The sequence below is a fragment of the Saccostrea cucullata genome, unplaced genomic scaffold (genome assembly GCF_032062105.1).
Source record: "Saccostrea cucullata isolate Sc308-1 unplaced genomic scaffold, CSIRO_AGI_Scuc_v1 ctg133, whole genome shotgun sequence".
In the NCBI taxonomy this organism is placed as follows: domain Eukaryota; kingdom Metazoa; phylum Mollusca; class Bivalvia; order Ostreida; family Ostreidae; genus Saccostrea; species Saccostrea cuccullata.
The window spans coordinates 402,539-421,892 of record NW_026935574.1 but is presented as its reverse complement, the minus strand read 5'-3'; the positions used below and the strand labels follow the sequence as shown (position 1 = coordinate 421,892).

The window sequence follows — 19,354 nt, the reverse complement described above, 5'->3', positions numbered from 1 at the left end:
AAAAAAGATAAAAACATAACAGTATTAAAGCAGAACCTATTGTGTAAACATTTTAAGCAATTTAGGGTCATATTTCCAGAATTCCAATCAATTTCATAAACTATACATATAAAACATTGTATTTAAATTGTATTGTTTATACTGTATTAACGAGGATTCAGTTTTAGGAGCATTGAAACTACCGGGAGAATACTTTATTTAAAACTCAATGATAAAAATTGTTTACGAGAAAGTTGATTTAAAATAAAACCGTCGGGTATTGCAGTAGATGCTAAAACGAAAATTATCTCCTATGGCCATAAATAAACCTATCAATTTATTCTGTAAACGTAACAAGACCTCTGATGCCATTTACTCGCGTAGTTTACACCATTTCAACTGTCATAACCATGATTCTTTCATAAAATCAAATTTTGCCCGCGTGGTGTACTTTATGTTTTGATTTTAAATTCCTCCTTTAGAACTGAATTCCATAAAACCCCTACATTACATTTAGCATACGATCATTCCTCCTTAGAATGCCGCTTCGAAAATGACTTATTGTCTTACATAAATTATATACACACTCCACTAATACAGTATCATTTCGTCCTCGTTTTGGCCCCGCCTACTGGCGCTTAAATTTGCCACGGCCTCGTCGTCGTCTTGGAAATGAAAGTTCATGACCCCGTTTGTCGTCCCCTGACTTTCTATTGGTTGTTTCTCTAATGTCATGTGAATTTCCTCTGCCGTGACAGTCTCACTGAGACTGATACTCTGGTTGTTGTTAGCAGGTGGCGATGTCATCGGAATATGGGTCGTCTGAGAATCCGTCACGACTTCCGTTACTATAACCTGTTCCTCGTCTTCTTCGTCAAAGTTTATTTGTTTACTCTAAATTACCAGGAAGATAATATTATATAAGTAATATATTCATGTTTTGAATGATATTGCAAGCATTTTGATTGTATGTCAAAAGCAAATTTAAAAAGCTAATTACCTTTTCTTCGTAACGCGGTGTTGGACTGTAAACATAAAAAAAGATATATATAGTTTATATTTCATATTTAGAGATAGAAATGATCAGCGCTCGTAATTGTACACTTGTACTCACATTTCTTGTATCCAGTGATCTGTAATTGGAGAACGACAGGCTCATAAAGATAGTCTTATTCTCGTTACATTATCATAAAATCGGTCAAAATTATGACATAAACTGTATAAAAGCGCATTTCGAAATGGTTTACCTGTTGAGACAGAATTATACACGGCAGTTTTAGAGCCTCCGTTTTGTAGTATTGTCAGTGTGCCGCCTCGCTGTGTAGAGGGCCGGGACCCTGGGCGTGAGGGCGTAGTTCTGGTTGATAATGGAAGACTTTGAGCTCCATTCTGCTTAGGAAACTCAAATTTAGGTTTCCTAGGCCTGGGAGATTTTTTCTTTCCTTGCCACGCTTGGTATTTTGGAAACCAATGATTCCTGTAAAACGCAATAGTACTATATAAATTTTCAGTGAAACATAATTATGGATACATACATTTGTTCTGTGAGATATAGAGAAAAAAAGAATGCTATTCATATTTTTTGTAACATTAAACGATCACTAACCAGGTTACAACTAGAACCAGCATAACAATCATGGCGATGAAGGCAAAGAATGTTACAATCGAGGAGGCAACCAGTCCGCCCAGATTATAGTTGTCTCCGTGTGTCCCTGTGAAATACACGTGCAGTGATGAGGACATTAGATTAACTACAGTCATACAACAATAAGATATTTGCACGCTTCCTTTTCCATCATGCAATATATATACCCATTATTATGCCCAATCTACACATATACTAATGTCTTTTAATCGTAGACTCCAGAGCAGAAAGTTTTGCCCTGGTTGTCCGTCCGTCTCTCTGTTTGTCTGCACCTTGCCCAGTGAATACCTTTTGATTGGATTGAGCTATGGCTTTCATATTTCCCATGTGCATTTCTTGTGACAAGATCTTTCCTTGGATATCTAACCTCTTGACCTCTCTACCAGAGACGGGATCAGCTAGATGCCATGAAGTATTCCTTTTGTCGGGAAACTTTCCTTTGGGTACCATTAATTTTGTCTCTGACTTTACCGGTGGAGTTTAAACCACTTTTAAAAAAACTTAACGTTGGCCATATCTTTTGAATGGTTGTGCTTGGCTTTCATATTTCACAGAAAAAAATCATTGATCCAACTCCCTTCTTTGGGTAACAACATTTTTGATCTCTTGATCTTGGAGTTTAACTTGCATTTAAGAAATTTAAACCCTCGCCATAAACAGCCACGCGGGGATATTTGTTTATTTGCTTTACTTTCAATTCAGATCAAATATAACTATTACGAGTTTCTGTAAACGTATAAAAACTTCCTTATTTTCATTCGGGAACGAGAACAAAATAAAGTATTTGATCTATATCCGATGTTCATCTGTCGCTTTATAGGTAAGAAGTTTTATGAAAATTGGAAAGACCTTTCAAAGCTCTAAAAAATTTGTGTATTTGTTTGGAACCTTGATGCACAGTTGTAATATGGGGAAATTTTAAAGTATGCATTCGTACTCGAATTACATGTGGAACATGCAGTATAGTCACCAATTAATTGCTACTTGTAGGACTTGAGGCTTCTAGAGACACTGAAGACATAAAATAAAATAATATGCCTAATACAGTTTACAAAGACGTTGTCGGACAAAACGCTGTAGAAGTCACGACCTTTCGCATATAGAGCTTCTCAATCATACAGCGTATACCCCAGGCCCCCTATTCATTCAGAGCCATAAATGCTGATGTTTTAATAATTTTCTTCCGCGAAAAGGGGTCAAAGAATCGTCTAGATAAAATCTTTATATTTTATTTTTTTTTTTCTGAATGATGGGTAAAATCTTCAACTCATCAACTCAATGATCGAATGATTGTAATATTAAATAAAAAAAAAAACATCTGAATTTTTGCTTAAATTCTACAGATCGCTTCAGTAAGTCACTATTGCGAATAATTACGAAAAAGTGCAGTATCAGAACAGGTTGTAAAATAAAGAACTTTGGATGTGTGTTCTTAAAAGAATAGACCACCACAGCCACAATATTCTACACACAAGAGAAACAGAATGTTTGCTGGGTAAAGACTGAGTATGGGCCGTCTGTTCTTTAATAATAAATAAACATGCACCAGATCAATATCACAGAACCGGTTTGTAATGTGTATTGGTGTCAGATTAAAAATCGATCGCCCATCTCACAATCTCTTTAATTCCTAACAGTAGAGATATCATCAGGTATAAAATTTAAGCTGTTGATGTCAGTATTATAATATTGCAATAAAATTTGAACAAGAATTGCAAAACTTAGCATCACAATATTCTGAGATGGGAAATGACACACTGTACATACCAGGTAATAAAGACAGCAATACCAGGAGAGTTTCCAGCAGCATATATCCTCCCGCCATGATGGCTGCCTGGAGCTAAGTCGGATCAATGTAAGAGATGTATTATAGAGGTCCTGTGACCATTAATACACAGAAAGTGGGTAGAACCCTAATATTACATCCTGAATGAAGCTTACAAGAGTACGCCCTTTGTAGACTCTAAGACTGTTCTTGTTGCGGGCATTGGAGCACGAAGTCCTTTTAAAAACGCAAACATTTAAATCTCAACACTTGAGCAAATATAACAAAAGTTTTTGAAGAGCTTGAGCGAATCAATTATATACTGGTCTTAATTAAGTTTTTCACAACAAAATAATACACATCCCAAAAATGAAAGTAAGGTTTGTACACTCTTTAAAACATATTCATTAATGAAAAACATATTCCTTTTGTATATTTTGACGCAAAAATGAACTAATGAAATATTCAAATATAAAGGGTGAAGATGACGAACTATGAATAAAATTGTTCATGCTTTTCTCTAACCACTTCCTTGTAGAAAAATATAGTATTATTATTGAAAGGGTCGATTGCAGGCTTTTCTAGCCCTTTTGATTGATGTGAAATAGATTACAAACTAAACAGAATTACAGGTATGAGCCACCTATGCATCTTTTAATTTGTTCCTTGTCATTTCACCTAATGCTTACCGCTGTCCCCGATCTCTAATAGGTCATGTCGGGTTTAATATTAAAAAAAAGAATATGGTTCAAAATTTTCATTTAAATGTGTTATAGGTCTGATGACGAGTTCCTCCATAATATATAATTGTTCCCAAGATTTTTCATTGGAGTATTGCTACTTAAACAAGCTTCTTCACCAAAACTGAGGTACCTTATTAAAAGAACTAATAAGATAATGATTATTTTGATACATTTGTTGTATATTATGAAGAGATACAACACATATAATAGAGCGCCTTGTCGTGAGACCTTAATCCAATAGAGTTTTCCTTGCTTGCTTTGACAGGGCTTATGCTGTGTGTAAAATAAGTTCATCTTCGATTAATCGCGAAAAAATTGTAACTGTTAATTAGGTTTTATTATAGACATATTTCTTTTGAACTGCTTACTTGCCATTCGAGCTAGAAGAATATTCGTTTAAATATACCCCTCGCTTGAAAAGGGGGAGGGTAAATAGTAATCGTTATGTCCGTCCGTTCGTCAGTACATCCGTCTGTTACACTTTGGGGTACCCATCTCTTATCCGCAACTCCTCTCATACCACTGAATGAAATTTGATGAAGCTTTCACAGAATCTTTATTACATATTGCCATTGTGACCTCCTATTTTACTTTTTGATCCGACACATATTTTGGGCTTCCCAAAGATGTTTCTACATGAAATAGTTTAATCACTATTTTACTCATAAGAATATATTATGTTTAACATAAAGTAATACCCCGATAATTAAAAAAAGTATATGAAACAACTAATATTGTCAATAATTTTATTTTTGAAAAACTAATATCACATAAGGAAAATACAAGAAGTAAAAAATGAATACTTAGCATACGTTTGGGATTGTGGTTCGGGTCCTAAACTAGTCAAGCTTTAAAAAAGCGATTTAACAACTATATATATAACAAAAATATGTTAATAAAACTCCTGATTGGATAAGAAGAAGATGTGACGTCATAGTCGTGCTTCCAGAATCCCAGGACGGAAATGGACAAGTGTCAGGAGCTGAAAATAAAGGGTAAAAATGAGTAAATATTCCTCTGGATAGGTAATAAAAATATGCTGGTTGATTAAATGATATTCATTTAATTACGAGGGTTGTTCGAAAAGTTCGTGGACGATGTCAATCTTCGATATATTACTCACTAGAAATTTAAAATAAGCACATTATAATAAGTAAATATATTTGTTTTGTTGATGTGTGAAATTTCATTCCATTTGATTTAACAGAAATCAATTTACTTCATTTTAAAATCAACATGTTTTGTACCTGCGGAGCACACTTAACGGCAATGTATCGTCAAAACATAGCGTCGAGAATTTCTAAAAAGTACTATCCCTATACATTTCACACAGTATAATACAATGCCAATTCATTAAATCCTTTTTCTAATACTTGAAATTTATTTTATAAGTATTATTTAGAGTACGAGTTTCCTACTGTATCAGAGATACAGGGCGGGGCTTGAGGCGAGAGCGATAGCTCGAGCCGGGCCCCGCCCTGTATCTCTGATACAGTAGGAAACGAGTTTCTAAATGACTTGTGACATGACCTTTCTAATGACCTCACCAATTTACATTCATATTTGGGTACATATCTCTCAACCAATCAGATGATTTAAGCAGAAAGTTGATTTAGTATCCCATTTTAAACATTCGCAACTGAAATGCCGAAAGAGGTGGACGTGCAGGTATTTATCATTTTAAAATGATTATTTAGGGGATGCATTATATAATTGGTTTTCTTTCTCTATTCAGCTGTTGTCGACTTTTTTTTTTTTTAATTTAAGCTACGATTAAATGCAAAACAATTTTATATATAAGAATCATGTGGGAATGTTTTTGAAACAAAAATACTTCGGGGAAAACGTATTCTGAGAGAAATGTCCGACAATGTCTTACACCTGTCGTAATATAAAAAATTGAAATATACATATGAAATGAAAACGGGGGGGGGGTTATTTTACCTTCATGTTATTAATAAAATGTAGAGTAATCAAAGGGTATCCCAGCACTCACTGGTGCCGCCCACTCAACCCTCCTGTGAGTTTTTTTTTCTTTATCGCTTTCGTAAATGATTTTTGCTAAACTTGTATACCTACGCTTTTTACTTTATCAACAAGAAACGATGGCACCAATAGTGTCTTGGTTGGCTATAAATCTACCCCTCCCCCCGAGTATAATATACGAGTTTCCACTTATTTTTTTTCGGGGGGGGGCATAGTAATCATTTGTGAACTGTCCCACTACTCCTTTCAAAAATTTTTGAATTCGACACTAACAACTTTATGTTGTAAAATTTTATTCTTAATTCATCTCAAATTTTGAGTAAATACTAACGGTGCTTTCATGGGAATTGAACGATTCTTGTGTTTGTACACAGATTCAGCCTTCCCTCATCGCTAAAAATAAATCGTACTGTATCTTTGATATTTTGCAGATACAGTACAGTTTCTGCTCATTTGCATAAGAAACGCCCACAAAAAGTGTTCTGTATCGCAGTTACAGTATGCTTGACTTCAAAGGAAAACTCGCCGGGCCATGTCACAAGAATTGCTCTCGTTGAATAATTTTCTTTGTTAAGGTTTTATTTTTTTTTATTACTAAACTCTGCTTTCACAGGATAAGCAACACCGAAGCGTCTATGTCTTTCCTTGACGTTCCAACTTTTTAAAGTTTTTTTGTTCAGATCTTTTCAGTTAAACCGTTTCTTTACAGATTATCCTCATCCAATACAGAGTCTCTGTCACTGAAATACTGACTGTACTATATGTACACACATGCACAACTTGCATGTGACATATTTTTCTTGATTCCTTCCACATTTTTAGAGTCTATTCAGTTTTTTTCTGAATAAGACACAAAACTGCATCGTTATCTGCTGCTCCGTGACTTTCTAAAACGTCGTCGATTTTATCGCATTCAATTAGGACTACCAATATTCTCAAGTTGATTTCTTTTCAACAAAGAAAAATATAAAGCCACAATTTGGAATACGAATCGATCTAACAATTCTTAATTTGAATTTCTAGGTTGTTTTTCGTTTTTGCTCCATTTTACAGAGAATATGACTACAGACATTATTTAGCGTATTGTCTGTAACTTACTAAATTTTGACCTGTTCCGCAATCCGATTTTTGCATTTTTAAAATCTTCATAACTTTTGAATAAATCGTAATATTTTGAAAAAATTAATACAAATTATTTAATTTTATTGTTAAAATATTTCTACCAAATTTGGATAACATGTGACGTCAAATAAAAAAAGATATGGCAGTTGTCCACGAACTTTTCGAACAACCCTCGTATACAAAAGTTACATTAATTTATTGTAAAAGGTCTGAACATTTCAAATATGTTCGGTGACAAAAGGGCAATAACTCACGTCCACAAGCGGTTGTCGTTTGGGTTTGTGTGGTAGTCTGTTGCAGAACTTGAGATAGTGCGCCATTTGTTGTTGTAACTTGTGGCGGTGTTGTCTGTTGCTGAACTTGAGATAGAGCGCCATTTGTTGTTGTAACCTGTTGCGAGGTTGTCTGTGTTCCTACATGAGATAGAGTGCCATTTGTTGTTGTGCCATTTGTAACAGCGACATTGGGTAACATTGATGTTTGCGGATGGTTTGTTCGAGTACCATCTGTTGTGGCAACAGATGGCGAAGTTGCTGCATTTTGGTGGGTTTGTAATGGAGTGAGATCCGCAGTTGTTTGGTGCTGATACTTTGACATAGTGGGACTTGTAGTTTCAATAATGGAAGGTGTGGTAGCCTGTTGTGTCCAATCATTTGTAATAACACGGAATGATGTGATTTGTTGCCGGGAATGTGACACCGCAGCACCTGTTGTAGCAAAGGGAGGCGAGGTTGTGGATTGTTCATTGATTCGGGTTTCACTTTTTGAAGAAGATGGAATGAAAAATGTCGAGGAAACCATGGGTTGCTTAGTAAATGTACTTGACTGAAGTGTATTAAGCTGACCTATCGACACAGGTGTAACAGATGTGTATGATTGGGAGGTAGTATGTGTTTCGGTAGTATGAGGTTTGACTGTAGTTTGATCAACAGACTGTGTATGTGTGTTTGAGGAAGTGGAGGCTTTCATCGTTGAGGAATCTCTATTCGTTGAATCAAAAGTTGAATGTTCTGTATACTGGGGAGTCGTTTTAGACATCTGTGTTTGGGTTTGAGTAGACGGAACCGTTGTCTGCTGATCTGGTAAGTGAGTTGTCCGATAACTGCTGCAATCTGATCCAGACGGGGTTGTTCTGCTAGGAACTGCATTTTCCCAGTTGCAGTTTGTAATTGTGATATCCCAAAGAGTTCCAGGATGGCATTCATATGGATAAGGAATACCATGTGCACATTGGTAGTAAAGTTTCATATCACATTTGTCTTCGTAAAAGTTTCCATGAATACAATTTGATGGAGCTGAAATTGATAAAACAAACTGGTCAACATATACCATTTCATGTATAATTTTCATCGAAAATTTCGAAACCAGACGAAAAAATAAGTGAATATTTGCAGCATAGTGTGAACTTACGACCACATCCACAGGGGGCAGAGGAAGTAAGGACGAGGTAATCCCAGTTACAATTTTGGATTCGTTTATCCCACACTGTTCCTGCAGCACACTCATAGTGCCAAGCAACACCGGAAGAACACTGGTAGTATTTGCGTATATCACAACTGTCCTCATAAAACCGACCATTTTCACACTGCTTCGGTGCTGTAAAATAATTTCTCCTTTAATATCATATACACAATATGCTTTTGTCTTTTTTTATTTTATAAGATTAGAGGTGCTAACGGCCTACCTCCACAGATAGACGATATCGTTGTTGAAAAAATATCTCCTGAAACTGTGCGAGACTGCGTTGTTCGCTTACTACTTAATTGGCTATCTGTAGATACATGATAGTTTGAACTAGAAGATCCAGTTTCTCTGGTGGTTGACCCTCGTGGAGATAGAGAAGAAGTTAAGACATTAGTAGAAGGGTACGTAGAAGAAAGCAATGGAGATACTACTGCTGATCCAAACAATTCACTTCGCAATAGGTTCATCAGAGGATAAGCCCCATCGCCACAACTGTTGCTGAAATCGTCTTGATCAAGAGACCAAACCATACCGCCACCCAGTCCTTTGGACTTGATGTAGTCAATCTATCGCGAATGAAAATAATATTTCAGACAGACCAGCCTCCTTAGTGGGATATTTTAAACTATGTAACTGTATGGGATCTAGGGCCTAGACAGCTCTTTACTTTTAAGCTTACCTTCACTTGGAAACTCTCCGTGTCGTCATATCCGATCCACTGGATACCGTGATACGCATACGGTACTTTGTGTTCACTGTGCCACTGTCTTGTCCAACCATTGTATTTCAAATTATAACACACCTGCAACATTTGCATTGATCTTAGTCAACATGATACATGTAATAACTCTTTTTCAAATGCCAGCTAGTTTAGATAAGTAGATCAGCAAAAGTGGCTTCTTAATTGAGATGACAAGAAAAACGTCACATGCCTCGTAATAGGCCAACAGCCCTGCTTCTCCAGTATATGTTCCAGCTGCTCCTGCTCCTACGGCAGGGGCTCCTACTCCTGTATTACTGGAACTAGAGAGGGTGAAGGATCTGCCGTACAGGCCCATTCCCAAAACCAGCTTTTCTGCAGGTGCACCGAGATTAATCCAGTAGTTCACCGCATAATCCTGCGCAAATAAATGAATGAAGGATTCGAGGCAAGTGCATCCAAAAGATCTATTTGCAAGGAATTCATACACGAACTGAAAAACCTACCACATTCATATACGCAGAAGTTCCACCTTCACCAGCACGACCAAAAAGCGCACTGTGATGTCCCGTGGTTGCTTCCCAGCTTCCATGAAGATCGTAGCTCATTAGATTGATGAAATCTAGCTCTCTGAAATACGGGGGGAAATTTTTAAACGTTCATGAGTGGACATAACAAATCAGGCACCCCGCACTGCGAGAATGCAACTTACTTGGAGATGAGGTCAATTTCATAGGCTTTGTCAATCGTAGTTTTGCCAGCTGCAACAGCTGCCGTCAGTAACAGAGGTGCACGGTTGCTGGCTACTCCATCAGCGTCAAACACTTGCCGAAGTTTCTGCAAGAGAAGGCAGACACAATGAGAACCTTGTGGCAAGTTCTCTGGACTTTGATACAGCTGCTCTGGAACGGAAGTTTTTATTATACTGACCTGCACAAAAGACGTGAAACGCTGTTTGTCCTCTGGAGGGCTTCCATTACCACCCGGATATTCCCAGTCCAGATCCAGACCGTCGAATCCGTATGTTTTTAAGTAAGCCAAGGCGTTGTTTGCAAAAGCTGCCATGTCATTGGGGTCATCTACCACGGCAGTGAAGGGCGCGGTGCCGTGAGTCCATCCACCTATGGCCAACAGGATCTTGAGATCTGGGTTCACGGATCGCAGGTTCATTATCTTCTCGTATTGGCCTGCATCGAAAATAGTCCATCATGTGAGTGCGAATCATTCGAGCAAAGCTCAACTACGTTTGTCGCCTCGAGAGCTGAAATACCTGACACGTTACCGAAAATGATACAATCATATTCTACCTACAATGACCAGGAAGACGTTTAACTTACCACCGGTGCCCTTGTCGTTCCATTCATAAGCATCGATTGTGTTGCCCACGACTTTACCGAAAGCGTACATGATATGAGTGCAGAGGAAAGGATCCACATCATCCGCTTTGAAGGTCATGGGAGAAGTTCTGTATTGTGCCCAGTTGGTGAAGTAACAAACTCGTTTGTATCCCGACACTGCAGTGCCTGGAATGGTGGTAGGTAATCTTGTGGAGGAGGACGGCACAGTTTGAGAGGAGGAATGCAAAGACGGTGGCAAAGAAGTGGAAGCTACAGGAGATCCAGACAGCCCACTTCGCAATAGGTTCATCAGAGGATATGCCCCATCGCCACAACTGTTGCTGAAATCGTCTTGATCAAGAGACCAAACCATACCGCCACCCAGTCCTTTGGACTTGATGTAGTCAATCTATCGCGAATGAAAATAATATTTCAGACAGACCAGCCTCCTTAGTGGGATATTTTAAACTATGTAACTGTATGGGATCTAGGGCCTAGACAGCTCTTTACTTTTAAGCTTACCTTCACTTGGAAACTCTCCGTGTCGTCATATCCGATCCACTGGATACCGTGATACGCATACGGTACTTTGTGTTCACTGTGCCACTGTCTTGTCCAACCATTGTATTTCAAATTATAACACACCTGCAACATTTGCATTGATCTTAGTCAACACGATACATGTAATAACTCTTTTTCAAATGCCAGCTAGTTTAGATAAGTAGATCAGCAAAAGTGGCTTCTTAATTGAGATGACAAGAAAAACGTCACATGCCTCGTAATAGGCCAACAGCCCTGCTTCTCCAGTATATGTTCCAGCTGCTCCTGCTCCTACGGCAGGGGCTCCTACTCCTGTATTACTGGAACTAGAGAGGGTGAAGGATCTGCCGTACAGGCCCATTCCCAAAACCAGCTTTTCTGCAGGTGCACCGAGATTAATCCAGTAGTTCACCGCATAATCCTGCGCAAATAAATGAATGAAGGATTCGAGGCAAGTGCATCCAAAAGATCTATTTGCAAGGAATTCATACACGAACTGAAAAACCTACCACATTCATATACGCAGAAGTTCCACCTTCACCAGCACGACCAAAAAGCGCACTGTGATGTCCGGTGGTTGCTTCCCAGCTTCCATGAAGATCGTAGCTCATTAGATTGATGAAATCTAGCTCTCTGAAATACGGGGGGAAATTTTTAAACGTTCATGAGTGGACATAACAAATCAGGCACCCCGCACTGCGAGAATGCAACTTACTTGGAGATGAGGTCAATTTCATAGGCTTTGTCAATCGTAGATTTGCCAGCTGCAACAGCTGCCGTCAGTAACAGAGGCGCACGGTTGCTGGCTACTCCATCAGCGTCAAACACTTGCCGAAGTTTCTGCAAGAGAAGGCAGACACAATGAGAACCTTGTGGCAAGTTCTTTGGACTTTGATACAGCTGCTCTGGAACGGAAGTTTTTATTATACTGACCTGCACAAAAGACGTGAAACGCTGTTTGTCCTCTGGAGGGCTTCCATTACCACCCGGATATTCCCAGTCCAGATCCAGACCGTCGAATCCGTATGTTTTTAAGTAAGCCAAGGCGTTGTTTGCAAAAGCTGCCATGTCATTGGGGTCATCTACCACGGCAGTGAAGGGCGCGGTGCCGTGAGTCCATCCACCTATGGCCAACAGGATCTTGAGATCTGGGTTCACGGATCGCAGGTTCATTATCTTCTCGTATTGGCCTGCATCGAAAATAGTCCATCATGTGAGTGCGAATCATTCGAGCAAAGCTCAACTACGTTTGTCGCCTCGAGAGCTGAAATACCTGACACGTTACCGAAAATGATACAATCATATTCTATCTACAATGACCAGGAAGACGTTTAACTTACCACCGGTGCCCTTGTCGTTCCATTCATAAGCATCGATTGTGTTGCCCACGACTTTACCGAAAGCGTACATGATATGAGTGCAGAGGAAAGGATCCACATCATCCGCTTTGAAGGTCATGGGAGAAGTTCTGTATTGTGCCCAGTTGGTGAAGTAACAAACTCGTTTGTATGGTTGTACATCTAAAATATTGTTTTCATGTTCAATTACATTAATTTATTTTAAAAAAACCATCTTTATGTAATTTTATGTAAAACTTTTGTGTTTGGAAATTTCAGACGTTTTCTTTAAATGAAAATGAGGAAATAATTGATTGCATACCTTGAAATGTAAGGACTAGTAAACCAAAGACGGCCACTTGCTTCTGTGAAAAGGAAATCTTTATTGAAAGACGTGTATGTTTGAAATATATGGAAATTCAAGTTGTATTCAGTATTACAATACGAAATTGGAGCAGTCAAATTAAAATTAGATCTTTGATCCGCTCTAGCTAGATCGATCTAGCTGGAGAGGATCAAAATCTAATTTTAATTACTAGTAGATTGAAATTGGAGCAGAGTAAACACGGACCTCTAAAAAATCTAGAGGTGGGATCAGGTGCCATGTAGGAATGAACATTCCCAGCCGACCGAACACACCATCCGTGTGCTCCTTATCATGTTCAGGTAATGAAAAGGAAAAATTCCTGGACAACGCAATGTGTACAGTATATAAATAATGGCATAACAATGAGTAGGATGAAGGGTATGGAGATAACGAACAGTATTAGGAGCAGAGCAATCGCGGACCTCTAAAACATCAGACGTGGTATTAGGTGCCATGGAGGAGTGAGCATGGCACCTGCCGACCGATCGCATCCACCGTGTACTCCTTGTCATAATCAGGAAATAACAGATACCCGTCGTCAATTCAGTGTATGAATAATGGACTAACAATTAGTATGAAAAACGTCAGTCAGTATTTGACTCAATGATAAATTGTATTTGCTGACAAGGTCATTGTATCGACCAAAGAACTTACGAAATGATGGCTTTAAACGAGACTGCTGATATTCTTGTGTCATCAACTTGTTTGTCAATAATTTACCTCGCTTTAGGAATTGTTCATACGTGTGGCATACTCTTGCGTATCGAATCAACTGAGATATATAAACTCCGTATGCAGGCGATGAAGGTTTATTGCTGCACAAGTAAGAAAAATTGAGGATCGTAAAGTTAAAGTCATCACGTTTATCATAGAGCTTGGTCGTTAAAATACCATTATGTGGAGATAACGCACAGTGATTATTCTGGCAATACAAATCGGGAACACCGTTCACGGTAGCTCAGTCGGTAGAGCGCTCGCTCCGTGATCGGGAGGTCGTGAGTTCGTATCTCGGCCGCGACTGAACTAGTCGTTAAAATGGGTAGCAACTGTTCCTTCGCCATGCGCTCGGCAATTTGAAGTGAAAGTTGCGGGTCCTTCGGATGAGACCTTAAAAACCGAGGCCCCGTGTCAGCGGCAGGCGTTGGCACGATAAAGATCCCTCACTGCTCAATGGCCCTGAGTGCCGAGTAAAGGTCAAAATTTGAAGTCCTTCACCGGCTTACGGTGACGTCTCAATATGAGTGAAAAATTCTCGAGAGGGACGTTAAACAATATAAAATCAATCAATCAAATCGGGAACAAAACAAACACAGATACATCAAAGTTGGGATCAGTTGCCAGAGAGGAGTAAGCATCATTTGTCGACCGGTCTCACCGGCCATGAGTCCAGTGGCATCATCTGGTGAACGGAAAATGTAAAAAAAAAAAAAATGGGTAAATAACTTATTTTGTTTTGGGTTACCATTTAAGTCTTTTTAGTAAAATATCAAAAAATATCAAACTGATGTGTCAGACTCTGTGGTGTCTAATTTCAAGCTCGCTGTGATATTTAAGCATTAATTTAAGATTTCTTCATGCATTTTAAACTGATGTAACTAATAGAATTTTAAAAATAGGACCTTTCTGAAACTAATTTCTAAATTCTATATACTAGTATTTATATGTGTAATATAAAAATGTAATTAATGTAATTCGTTATTATTTTTTAATTTGAAAATTATAAAAGTATGCTTACATTTATCATTGGTTATCGATAGATAAAGGATGGTTCGCAGCGAGAGAGGGAAATGTTCATCAGCAATGCATTTGTAATGAAAGCCTGGAGGTCATGGACCTTCTGAATTAATGTTTATGACAATAATTTGAATCTTTGGCATTTTAATGATCATTCAAATTGTTCTCAGTATTCAGAAAGCGCTATCGACATCGTGAATTTCTGAATGATTCTTAATGATTAAGACTTGTGATATTTTTAATTATTAAAATAATATCGATTGATTAAATTTTATTTTACAATAAATATAATGCAATCTTTTTCAGTCCTTTGTGATTCTATATAACTTAAATGTGCTATAGCTAGACCTATGTTCGTTATTATGAATTTATGACAAACATTTGATACCAAAAGCCCTGAACTCGGATAGATTGCTGTAAATAGAAGTATGAATGCAGTCTCCCGGACTGGCCTACATACAAATCAAAGAGAAAGTCTCGTCTAACGGTCACTGTTTTCGTTTTTATTTAGGTAAATCTACAAGGTTTGTTACTTACTGTAGATTTCAATAATAACATTAACAAAATACTTTAGAAATCTCTCACCATTCTTGGTTTTATTTATTTCCTAATATTTAAAAAATGTTTGTCCGCAGATGATTTTCACAAGTCTACGCTTAAAATTTTAAATAAATGTTGATCGAGTGAGATTATAACGGTAAATAGAAAAGAGTATTTATAAATTTAAGGTACAGTTTATTTAATTAAATTTTCACAAGCATAGTTTTTTCTTAGCGTTGGAGCACCATTTCAAGTAAATAGGAAAATACCATCTCTCTTTCTGCCTCCCTCTTTCTCTCTCACAAAAAATTAATGATGTTTCGTAAATGTCTTCGATTTATTTTAAAAATTACGTGCATTTTGACGAATTGCACAGTGTCGTATATCTAGCAGTCAATGTAAACATGTTTACAAGGTCTTTTTTTTTTCTTTGCTTTTCGTCCTTTTTAATTTTTTTCTATAATTTTTCTTATCGATAATTCTTTGGAATTATTTTTTATTTACCGAAAAACCATATTTCGCAGTTTTTCTATAAATTTTTCTGAGAATATATTGTTAATTTATCTGCACCAATTCAATGAAAAAATATGGTAAAATACTTTTTAAAAAAAACATATTTAAAAACTATAATGAAATTATTTAATAAAATGCGTGTACATATTTGATTCAATAAAAATGAAAGACTTACCATGGCAGCTTTGGTCATTTACAATGACCAGGCATGCGTCATTCTGAATTATATTGAAATATATTTAAAAGGATTGATACACTATTTATCTGTAAATAAGCATTGGACTTGGAACGAAGGATAGGTACTGTCACAAAAAAATTATTATCCTAACTGATTATCAAAACTAAATGATACGAAACATCTAAATGTGTCTTTTCCAAATCATTTAGTAAAAAGTACAGATGTACGAAGAACTGTCAAGCTTTGGTGATGTAGGAATTTTTCTGGCAAGCTTTCTACATACAAATACTTCTATTTGAATTCTCTCTTCGGTTGATTTCACAAAAATTGAGCGTTGTGATGTTAATATAAAAACACCTTTAATATATCTGTAGTTAAAAAGAAAATTGGGCAAACACTATTTGTAAGCTCTGATAATGAAGAAAGAAAGTTTAATTGCTTTTAGCAGGAAAAATGTTAAATTTGTTTCTCACTTTTAGGAATATTTAAAAGTTTTGTATATGTGGATTTTTTATGCATGCATTAAATATTCAAATGTGAAAGATAATTAAATTTATCACATCAAGTTATGATGTGGTAAGTAGCATTTATCATAAAGATATCATTCAATACTATCATATTGTTTTATTCCTTCCCTGATCAATAGTAGCAGCATAAAATCCTTATTCCTTGTCTATAATAAAAGTTTCTAAAGATGAAAATTTTAAACTACAATTTTTGTTATTTCTAGGAATTTCAATCCGTATTATGGGTCCTTTTTCAATTAAAATCTAAACATATCACAGCTGATGCATAAAAAGTTTATCCTGCTTTTAAATTTCACATTGTATGACTTTTAAATCAAAATTCTTTTGAAAGCATCCGTCGAATTAATCTTTCGCAAAATTTCGTTTTAACTTTCATCTAATTTTAAAATCACCATACAAAGTTTGTAATTGTCTATTGACGAATTAGCCTACTAACAACTGAATTGTGTGATAATTCAGCTTTTCAAAAATCAGTTTTGGTGTATTTCGCTATCACCTGGATATGAACATTCTGAGTTATACGATCATTTATTTTAACCAAGACAGGCGACTTGTTTCATACAAATTGTTAAGCTTTGTATTTGTAGAAAATTTGGACTAGGTAATGATCTGTCTAATTGGTTGATACAAAGGACTTATGAAGTGTGTGGCCGCTTAGTAGGGGATGTTTACTTCTCCTAGACACGCAATCCCACCTCTGGATTTTCCAGGGATCAGTGTATGTATGTCATGTTCAATGATTTATATCTAATATTTTTTTTCAAGATCATTTTTCATACTTAAATGTAATCTCGACAAATGCATAGAATCATTAGTTTGTTCATAGAGTAGACTTCTATTCGCTTAAAATATCAGGAAAACAATTCAGGTACATCCGTTTATTCCATAACCATAAAAATATATACATATGTATTTACAAAAACAAAATCAGTGTCATTACTAATCTTCAATTCCGTGTTTACATCCTGTCGTCAGTCTTATGGTCCACTAGTATTTACCTAAAAATACACGTACAAATTGATCATAGAATACAATATTAGGTGTAATCGTTTGGTATTTTCTCTCCTTTTGAATATCATAATAAAACAATTACCAGATTTGTATCCACCATAGCCTCCGGAAAACCCATCATTAAGATCATCAAACCCACTCAAACTGGAAGACAAACTGGAGAAATCAGAAAATCCACTGAGTCCGGATCCGGGAAATCCACCTCCAATACCCGATAATCCTCCACTTGGGAATCCGGAACTACCAGAGGAGAAACTAGAACCACTCCTGGTAAGACTTAAAGACCTGCCGCTAGATGGGAATCCTCCGAGACCACTGCCTCCAGTAGGGAATCCGGTTCCTCCAAGAGGAAAGCCTCCACCAGTTCCCCCGATGGGGAATCCACCTCCAAGATTTCCTCCGCCGATGGGGAAACCAGCACCACCAGTTGGAAATCCTCCACTTGGGAATCCAGAACTACCAGATGAGAAACTAGAACCACTTCTAGTCAAACTTAAAGAGCTGCCACCAGATGGGAATCCACCAAAACCACTGCCTCCAGTAGGGAATCCAGTTTCCCCAATAGGGAAGCTTCTACTACTTCCCCCGAGAGGGAATCCACCTCCACGACTACCACCTCCGATAGGGAATCCGGCACCACCAGATGGGAATCCACCAAAACCACTGCCTCCAGTAGGGAATCCAGCTCCCCCAATAGGGAAGCTTCCACTAGTTCCCGCGAGAGGGAATCCACCTCCGATAGGGAATCCGGCACCACCAGTAGGGAATCCTCCACTAGGAAATCCAGAACCACCAAGAGGGAATCCTCCTCCAAGACCTCCACTGCCAATTGGTAAACCTCCTAAACCTCCACTGCTTAAAGGAAAGCTGGCACCTCCGCTCGGGAATCCTCCCAATGGCATTCCTCCTCCCAAGCCAGAACTTCCCAAAGGCAAACCTCCAATACCACCACCTAATGGAGAACCTGATCCGCCAAGTGGAAAACCACCAGTTAGACTACCTCCACCAAGAGGGAACCCTGCACCGCCACTTGGGAGTCCACCTGTAGGAAATCCAGAACCTCCCTGTGGGAATCCTCCTCCAAGACTGTTGCCTCCTAAGGGGAGGCCTCCGATACCACTTCCCAATGGGGAACCTGATCCTCCCAGCGGAAGACCTCCAAATCCAGGGCTTAATGGGAATCCACCAGTTGGACTGCCCCCAGTAGGGCTGATACCACCTCTACCTCCTAATGGAAAAGCTCCACTACCGCCAAATCCTGGAAATCCCCCTCTGCCAAAGTTAAACCCATCAGGAATGATGTGTAGTCTGACTAAGTATTGGTAATACTGTAGATATTGGACAGAGGTTGGTCCGTATGTGACAAATAAATAGTAGAGATACTGAATGTACACGACATATCTGTATCCACCAGTTGGATAAGTGGGGTAGGTTGAGGACGGACCGGAGGGAATGGAAGGATAACCTATAATAGTAATATATATTGGTCATTGAATTGATACTCAGATACCCTACTAAAATCAGTAAAAAATGTATGTCCTATCCGAGAAAAAAGTAAAAATAAATTTACCAGAGCTATATGTGGCAGCCACGTAAGTGACCAACAGTAGAAAGCACACCTCCTTCAGCATGATTTCTGCAAATGTTACAAATTTAAAGAAATTAAAATATTTTTTTTCTTTTAGTTAAAAAACATTTCGTGTCAATCTTTTACAAAATATTTGCATTTTAATAGAATGATTTTTCAACAAATCTAAATTTAATAATTATAGAATAATTTTTCCCACATTAAAATTATTTTTAAAAATATTAATTTTACATTCATTATTCTAAACTCTACAAAAGATTTCTCTTCTTTTCATGTGA

At 37.6% G+C, this 19,354-nt stretch overlaps 4 protein-coding genes across 5 annotated transcripts; all 4 read right to left on the bottom strand.

Moving 5' to 3' along the window:
• Positions 1 to 553: 553 nt before the first annotated feature.
• LOC134243298 (uncharacterized) lies at positions 554 to 3,692 on the bottom strand. The gene is made up of 6 exons (XM_062725532.1): positions 3,392 to 3,692; positions 1,586 to 1,691; positions 1,227 to 1,456; positions 1,094 to 1,112; positions 980 to 1,004; positions 554 to 873 (listed from the first exon to the last, which is right to left on the bottom strand). The coding sequence occupies exons 1-6, from the start codon at positions 3,447 to 3,449 to the stop codon at positions 571 to 573; spliced, it is 741 nt and encodes a 246-aa protein (XP_062581516.1). The 5' UTR covers positions 3,450 to 3,692; the 3' UTR covers positions 554 to 570.
• Positions 3,693 to 7,678: 3,986 nt separating this feature from the next.
• LOC134243291 (probable endochitinase) lies at positions 7,679 to 9,521 on the bottom strand (the record flags this gene model as incomplete). The annotated part of the gene is made up of 4 exons (XM_062725522.1): positions 9,384 to 9,521; positions 8,925 to 9,270; positions 8,651 to 8,836; positions 7,679 to 8,535 (listed from the first exon to the last, which is right to left on the bottom strand). Coding segments are annotated over exons 1-4 (1,527 nt in total), but the record flags the coding sequence as incomplete, so codon positions are not given.
• Positions 9,522 to 9,558: 37 nt separating this feature from the next.
• LOC134243290 (chitotriosidase-1-like) lies at positions 9,559 to 14,367 on the bottom strand. Its single transcript, XM_062725521.1, has 12 exons — positions 14,361 to 14,367; positions 12,622 to 12,801; positions 12,215 to 12,471; positions 11,997 to 12,121; positions 11,791 to 11,914; positions 11,508 to 11,702; positions 11,264 to 11,386; positions 10,742 to 11,150; positions 10,335 to 10,591; positions 10,117 to 10,241; positions 9,911 to 10,034; positions 9,559 to 9,822 (listed from the first exon to the last, which is right to left on the bottom strand). Exons 1-12 carry the CDS (start codon positions 14,365 to 14,367, stop codon positions 9,559 to 9,561), a joined length of 2,190 nt encoding a protein of 729 aa, XP_062581505.1.
• A 3,037-nt stretch (positions 14,368 to 17,404) lies between these two features.
• On the bottom strand, positions 17,405 to 19,120 carry LOC134243297 (uncharacterized). 2 transcript variants are annotated; one of them, XM_062725531.1, is made up of 4 exons: positions 19,059 to 19,120; positions 18,222 to 18,953; positions 17,571 to 18,104; positions 17,405 to 17,475 (listed from the first exon to the last, which is right to left on the bottom strand). In XM_062725531.1, exons 1-4 carry the CDS (start codon positions 19,117 to 19,119, stop codon positions 17,465 to 17,467), a joined length of 1,338 nt encoding a protein of 445 aa, XP_062581515.1. In that variant the 5' UTR covers position 19,120; the 3' UTR covers positions 17,405 to 17,464. The 2 variants fall into 2 exon arrangements, with proteins under 2 accessions (XP_062581515.1, XP_062581514.1); XM_062725530.1 differs by having other exon boundaries at positions 17,571 to 18,953.
• Between the last annotated feature and the right edge of the window lie 234 nt (positions 19,121 to 19,354).